Source organism: Idiotropiscis lumnitzeri, chromosome 15 (genome assembly GCF_059441095.1).
Source record: "Idiotropiscis lumnitzeri isolate Australia: NSW breed Sydney's pygmy pipehorse chromosome 15, RoL_Ilum_1.0, whole genome shotgun sequence".
In the NCBI taxonomy this organism is placed as follows: domain Eukaryota; kingdom Metazoa; phylum Chordata; class Actinopteri; order Syngnathiformes; family Syngnathidae; genus Idiotropiscis; species Idiotropiscis lumnitzeri.
The window spans coordinates 4,421,660-4,429,675 of record NC_142405.1 but is presented as its reverse complement, the minus strand read 5'-3'; the positions used below and the strand labels follow the sequence as shown (position 1 = coordinate 4,429,675).

The window sequence follows — 8,016 nt, the reverse complement described above, 5'->3', positions numbered from 1 at the left end:
TTCACTGACTGTCATTTCATGAATAATGCAGGAAACAAGTTCATTTGCATAACAAGCCAAAATAATGTGAGGCAAAGAATATTATGATGAATTTGACCTTTTTGTGTACAAATTGAACAATTAAGCGACACATTTCGCAGTCATGTAACATATTATTAGTCGACGGTGAATGATGCGTTGCGGAATCATTTCCGTCATTTTCAATTTAATCACCTCCGAGCTCATCGCTCATCACGATCTCCCCCTTATGCGTTTATATGAGCATGCCAATCATTTTCATCCAACTAGATGAACATTAACGTGCCGATTAGTGACGCAAATGTGCAAGCTTTATTCATTTGCAACTTGTTCATTTGCGTCGCGATCAATGCAACTGCTTTTGTTAGCCTCCTCCTATCAAATGTGATTGCTAAAAATGGCATTTTTGAAAAATGTTTAAATAAGACTCAGGCGATATGTAGTTAGCTAAAGATTTACTTGAGTTTTATTGTTCTAATGAGTCACTTTTACTTTGTGTTGGAATTTCAATCAAAGCCAAACGACATCTACTGGTGCTCAGTTGAAGAGGGAAGACGAACAAAAACAAGAGACATCGTTTGGGATGCGAATATTTATTTTATTTATTTATTGTTTTTTATTTTTTTTAAAGAAATTACCTTGTATATTAAGGCACTTTTTTAAACCCTAACCCTAATCACCGTAAACAGTAAGGCGTTTTTTCCCCTTTTTAAATGTTATGTTTTTTAAAGAAATGACCTTGTATAGCAAGGCACTTTTTAAGGAAATGACCTTATATAGTAAGGCACTTTTTTTCCTTTTTTTTTTTTGTGATGCTTTTTGGCATCTGTTCACGGTCACGTGTTTGTTAACCTTGAACGGCCTTGAGGCAGATTGAAGCGCGTCCGGGATCCAAACCGAGGTGGCGGCGCCCATGATTGTTTGTTACTCACTGTCACGCCGTCAGATTGCGGCGCAGATTGATGACCGGTGACACGCACACACACACACACACACACACACACACGCACGCACACTCATCCAGGTAAAATCCTTCAAGAGTCCACGTTTGGTTCAGCGCGCAGGTGATGCATTCGTCAGCATTAGCGTTAACAATAACGTGAGCATCACACGCCACCTGTGGATGTTTTTCCGCAAGCACACAAACATATTCGTCCACTTTAATGACCTCTGCCAGGTACACGCGCACAAAAACATTGGCGACTGAATAGTTTGTGTATTTGTTGCTTCATTGGTAATTTGCTCGTCTTCACATTACGTGATACTAAAAAAAAAATATGCAGCCTACGTCATGTAACCAAACCTACTAAAACATTTTCACAATTAATACGTCTTACCATACATAATGTTGACATTCAAATTTCTTACTATACATCATTCAATTAAAAAAAAATGTTTATCTTCATCTTGTCATTAAGAAAAAGTATACTTAATGCCACATTAAACCTATTTTCCTGTGCATCATCATATTTCAACAGTACATCATAAACCGTCCAACAAAACTTTATCCTCCCAAAAATACCTCTACAACTTTGTCACATGAACAATTTCCTATTGTGCGTCATGTCCTGATAACCTCTTCAAACACTTCCATTTTCCACTACAGCTGCAGGATTTTCACAAGAGTGACGCACACACACGCTGATACAGTATATAATGAAATCTTAATAAAACATACACTGGGGAATCTGATGCAAACACGCTGACAGCGATGATGAAACTCGGAGTAAAACTTGTCCACATTCAGATAGCGCGTGTGCGCGCGTGCGTGTGTGTCCGTGCGTGCAGATGAGCATGCCGGCCGTGCTAATCAATGTGTGCAAAAAGTCAATTCTCGTTTCCGTTACGGCACCAGCGAGTAAATTAGCCGGTGGACACAGACGCTCGAGATTCTTCTCATCTGTTCATCAGGATGTGATTTGTGTGCGTGTGATGAAAAGATGAAGAAACGCTGGCCGTTTCCTCTTCTCATTCCCAGACGGACGACAAGCTAACATGCTCTTAATAAACTTCCGCTTGTCGTCAATCGTGAACGTCACGAACACGGGATTCAACGCCAACGTCGTCATCAAGGCCGTCGTCAACATCAACCACAAACTCGTCGGCGTCGTGATCATCAATAATGTAACGTGACGATCGTCAACGTCATGAATGTGTTCAGCGTTCATTATTTGTATCGTCGCCATTTTTGATGACATCACCACCGTCGCGATGACGTCATCGTAGTCATTAAACATCAACGCAATTGAGACGTCATGATCGACATCATCGTCATCGCCACAATTTCGGAGCCACCTGTTATTCTCATACGCAATTGTGCCTGCGTGCGTGTGCGTGTGCGTGTGCGTGTGGCGCGGCCTCCCCCAGGGTAATCACTTGGCTAAGGCAGATGCTCAGCAGGGTGCGCACCTCTCGCACTTTGTAACAGCTGGCCTACCTGTCTTTGTGCGTGCACGCGCGTGTGACCGAGTGTATCTGAGTGTGTAGTGCAGGGGTGTGTGCGTGTGTTTACCCAAACAATGAAGTAAGTGATTGATGCAGCAGTAACGCAACATGAATGTGTTTTAGATGAATGATTGAAGTTGTGTTTCATTGTTATTTCTATAGAATACACGGATAGAATTTGCGAAATGCCGATTTTTTTGATTTTTTCGCCAGTGGGCCAGCAGCGGCCGTGTCCTGACAGATGGCTGCCGCCGCCTTGGCAGACGCTCAACTAAAGACTTGATGAAGAGTAATGGGTGAAGAAGAACAAGTTCATCATCAAAGAGTCAAACGGGAACAAAAAAGCGAGGCCATTAGACGCCTTTAATGCCGGACAAACACTCGCAACATCCATCACTGCAAAACGGCAACATCAAGATCACAGCTGCTGAATGTCATCGTCATGAACGTTACAGACCTACTTTGGAAATTGTGAGATTATGGACAAACTCACTTGGGAGTTTTGATTCATTCATTGCCATTGACGGGTATAGAAGCCAAAAAGTGAATTCGTTTTTTTCTGGGCTGATAAAGAATGAGTTAAGGAGTCCTGGAAATGAAAAAAAAATATACAAAAGGTATCATTTAAAACAAAATGGCAGACCTCTTGCGTGTTTATCCACTTTTTTTTTTTGTGGTTGTACTCATGACAGACATGCCGACCAAATAATCTGTCCTGTGAGTTTTCAAATCAGCGATTAATTTGTCCTATTTGAATAATGACGCAAAAATGAAGCAATTTGGGAAAAAGAGCGGTCGAGTCTTCCGTCACTTTGGCTTGCCCAGCGTCTCATTAGCGGGAATTTGCGTTGCGTAATGACGAGGGGGGGGGGGCGTCCTCCGCTGGTGTGGAGGTGATGAGATGGAGGAAGGTGGATGGGAGGAGCTCATTAACACTCGCGTTGTCCTTGTGGACGCTCACGAGGAGGGAGATAAGACGACGAGGACACGTGAACGTCAACGAGGAGCCACCTTAAGAGCGACACCAATCGGCAAACACAAAAACATCAGGAGACTTTGGAAAGATTTGGAAAAGACCGCTTGGAAAACAATCATATCCATCGACTTATATTTAAAGACAACTTGTCAACTTTTTAGTCACAGCAAATTTGACCAGAAAAAAACAAGTTACCATCATAAAGTTGTTTTCAGTATTTCAGTCTTTGTGGTACGTGACAAAAAGCGTTCTTACCAGTTTGCGCTCCGTCCTCGGTGGTTTTGCGCATCCGTGCACAGAGTCGTCAAGTCTGCAGGCCAGGAAGAGTTCAAGGATCCATCAAAGCTGCGCTCGAGGGGTCCACACATCACCGCTGCCCAGCTAATGAGGTGAGTGTGTGTGAAAATGTGGACGTGAGCCAACATGGAGCCAAACAGGTGCTTTGATTAAACACCTGACTAACACCTTGTCTGCGGGGGAAGCGTGTCTGGGACACAAAGTTAAGAGGAAACTTTTCCACCTTAAGCCTCGAAATCCACTTGTCGAACTTTTGTCCTCATTCAGTGCTCGGGTGAGCTGCCGTCTGCCCTTGTTGACTTTGGACAAGACGCCTTGCACACCCGCGACTGGTCGCCGGTCAATCGCAGGGTACACTAAAAGCGCTTCTTGAAAGCCAAAAGCGACCTTTTTTAAGTCTTTGAGGCTTTTCTTTGCGGCTCTACTGAGACAAGACCACAAAATTTCGGCTAAATTTTCAAAAAGATGAAAATAACCAAAATGACCCCAACACCAATTCAAAGCAAAATAGCAGGGTTCCTTTTCATTTTTGGGAATTTTTTTTCTTTTTTTTTTGGTGGGTCAACAACCTTGAAAATGACAGAAAATGCCCGCTAAAATGCAAGACTGCAAATTTTTGGCACAGGTTTTTTGAGACTTACTCGTCATAAATGTGAAACACATTTTGTTTTGTGAAGTCAAATGGATTTTTCGGTTCTTGATTTTTTTTTTGTGGGTATACACATGACAAACATGCTTAATAAATTAAAACCCACAAAATGAGCCTAACCGCTTCATGCAAAAAAATATGATTGAGATTTTGCTAATATAAATGCGAAAATCCCCAAACAACAAAACATCTTTTTCAGTGAATGTGTGTTGATGAGGAGAGCAAGGCAGAGCAATGACCTTGTCGTTTATTAAAAGGTAGTGTAACATTGGAAATACACATTTCACGTGATATACATTCCCCCCCTTTGTGAGCGGAAGATTGGTCGCTATAATAGTGATGGCAGAAAATTTGACTTGAAATCATTTTAGAAAAGTAAAAGAAATGTGAAGTTATATTTATATATATATATATATACCTATATATGTACTGTGGTGCCTTGACGTACGAGTTTATTGAAAAATTGGGGAAATTGACTGGCTTGTCTGCGTGAGTTGTGACCTACAACAGGTCTTAAAGTCTTCTCATTTTTTATTTGACTGTTTGTCCGGTTAAATAAAGAGCTGAGAGTGACCGTGGCTTTCCTTGACCACATGCCTGCTGCTCCACTTCAAATAATTAAAATAAAAAAAGAAATAAATAAATTTAAAAAATCCACCAAGCGACTGCTCGTAATTTGAAAAACACGTATGTCAAGGTACCAGTGTATGAGCATTTAAAAATGACAGAGAGGTTAACTTGTTAAATGCTTTGAAAGAGTTTCTTCCTGGTTTGTCCCAGTCGGTAGTCAGTGTCTTGTTTTTTTTTATTGCACTGAGACCCGAGAGGCGAGCTCTCAAAATACACTGGTGGTGGTCACTTTTATGAGTTAATTTTTTTTTTGCTTCTTCACACCTCTGACTCCAGGCTGGAGACCCTCCCCCAGGGTTTTGGCACAAACGGACTGTTCACCCGCCGCGCCACCAACACCTGCCGGCGTTCCCGGCCCACCGAAACGGGCTCGTCCCTCTCGGCCCCAAACAAGTTGTTCTGGTAGGCCACGGGCCGAGCGGCAGCGTGTTCCGGGCAGTGGGTGGCGCACGGGAACAGGTGGCACACGTCTTTGGGGCTGTTGTAGAACTGGGTCGGCGGTGCGACGTACACCGGCAGGTCCGAGTAGGAGTTCAGGTAGGAGGAGTAGTGTCTGTGCACCAACGTGGATGAGGACCGGCGCAGGGCGGCGGCATTCTGCAGGATGGCCTCGCGGTACGATGGCAGCCGAGTCGGGTCGGTGTACTTGAGTTTCTGCTTGTAAGGGTACGAGCCCATGTGGGCCGGGTCCAAGTAGGCGGGCTCGGCGGCCAGCGGGTAGCAGGACAGGTTGTGGCCCAGGCTGCCGTACAACTTGTGGGGCTTGGCGTTGGCCGGCACCACCACCCGTGGGAAAAGGTCAGGCATGTCAGCGCGGGGCGACGTGGAGGTGGACGGCTTGGTCTCGTCAACCTGCCGGATGCGCTCGTTGCCCCAAGTGGCTTTGAGGAAAGAAGCTCTGCGGTTGAGTTTATCCTTGCCCAGCAGGGGGACGTCGTCCATTTCGGGTTCGAGGTATGACTTCATGCAGGAGTTGCAGCTGGCGGCCGCACACGGGTAATGTCCCGGGGTGGCGCAAGGGTAGTGTCCCGGGGTGGCGTCCGGGGTGTGGTTTTTCATCAGCTGGTTGGCTCTGAGCTCAACCAGGCAGGATCGCGGCTCGTCATAATCGGCCCTCGATCTCAAGTCCGGGGTGTCGAGGACGTAGCTGCGCCTCCTGCGGCCCCCGCAGTCGGGCGGGTAGCTCAGCTTCCTCCTCAGGGGGGGTTTATGCTCCACGTAGACGTTAGGAACCTGGATTTCCCGGTAGGTGATGAATGGGGACGTCGGGTGCCGCGCAGGGTTCTCCACATAGAGCCGGCCGTGGTGGGGCTGGGCCGAGGCGGTGGGAGACACGTCGGGCATGGCGAGGTGGGGGCTGCTGAGGCTGGAAATGGGCAACGTCCTCTCCAAGAGGTTGTTGCGGGCGGGAAGCGTGTAGCGCAGCGGCGTGGGCCGGGTGACTACCCGCGGTTTTTCCAAGAGCGGCTGGGTGGCCGCGTCCCCGTAGTGGACGGGGAAGGTAGGGTTGCGGCTCCTGACTGGGTAGGGCGAGTGGTTGTCGGTGATGCTGGCGATGTAGGGCAGGCGGCAGTGCGCCATGTCGACGGTGGTGGCCACGCGAGGCGGGAGGCTGGCCCGGGCGTTGTCAGCCGCCCCCCGTCGGCTCCAGCTCTCCAGGGTCTTGGTGGCGCTGTCCAGGGAGTTCTCCACCCGGGCGGAGGACACCATGTCCTTAGCCGTCTTTAGCATCTTTAGCATGTTGGCCTGAGAGTAGTTGGTGGTGACGTCGGGACTCTGGATGCTGCCGTTGCGATCTGTCTGTTCCACGCCGTTGAAGCAGCTGTAGATACCCTGCACAAACACAAACAACATTTTTACGACACTTTGGAGGTGGCAAACCAGACAGTGACATGGATTCAAGTGAACAGATTTTGATGAGCTACAATTTCTGGTATAATATTGACAGGACTGGACAGGACAGGGATAGAACAGGAAAAGATGGAGCCGGACAGGATCATAACATCATCTCAACCCCAGTGTGTGGTCTAACAGGGACAGGACTGGTTAGGATAGAGAAGCACAGGACAGGACTGGGTAAGAAGGGACAGGATTGGATGGGACAGGACAGGACTGAACAGGACAAGAATGCAAAGGACAGCTGGGACAGAACTGTACGGGATATCTGTTCCTTTCTTGTTCTCTCCAGTCCATCCTATGTTGCGTCTTCAACTGTCCAGTCCAGTCCTGTTCAGTTGGTTGTCCAAGCATGAAAGTTCCACTATGAGACAATTTCAGAATCCAGCTCGAGTCGGACAAAGTAAGACATTTGATTTTCCGTGACGCGATGTAAAAAAGTGGTCGGCGTGAGCCATCAAAACATTCTGGAACCTTCGGTGAAAGTGACACCGAAAATGACAAAAACACGGCGTCAAGTGCTGATGGGTGCACTTCCTCATATGAGCTCGCAAGCTCACACTCGCGCACGCACACACGCGTGTACGTCTGTTAATAGGGCAATTTAAATGCAGGTGCTGCGGGATCACACGCGCCCGCAATATTTCAGTTCAACTTATTTTATTGCTTTCATCTGGCTTTATTCCATTTTGTTTTGTTTTTTTGGGCGGCGCTTGTTTGGCCTGCTATCAACTGCACTGCGACGCTTTACAAAGCTCAGGCGCGATTTCTCGAGCGGAGACTTCATCACACATCTTTGGACGCTAAAGGTAATGTAAGGTAAGGTAAAGTCATTTTGTCATCTTACTCATCAAACAGGATCATGACAAATCCAAAAGGTAAGCAGAGCTGCATTGTTGGGTGCATTAATTATTCGGAGGGAATGCAAATTGACAAGAGTGAAGCGCTGCTTTTCCAAGTGAAAATACGTTCATTATCTTCACGGGTGCTCACTTATTTTCCGATTCTTCAGGATCCCATTTCACAAGTTGAGTCCACTCTCCTATTTAGTCGCAAGGAATGGAAATTCAGTTGGACCCACACGAGAAGGGAGCACGTATTTGTG

The 8,016-nt window shown here is 46.6% G+C and overlaps 1 protein-coding gene across 2 annotated transcripts in view; it reads right to left on the bottom strand.

The window, feature by feature from the left end:
- Positions 1-4,639: 4,639 nt before the first annotated feature.
- Positions 4,640-8,016, bottom strand: part of grin2ca (glutamate receptor, ionotropic, N-methyl D-aspartate 2Ca) — a 40,356-nt gene continuing 36,979 nt past the window's right edge. For both annotated transcript variants that reach the window (XM_088317134.1, XM_088317133.1), the window contains one exon: positions 4,640-6,848. In XM_088317134.1, coding sequence (XP_088173260.1) covers positions 5,274-6,848 — 1,575 coding nt within the window. In that variant the 3' untranslated portion in view covers positions 4,640-5,273. The remainder of the gene's footprint in view (positions 6,849-8,016) is intronic.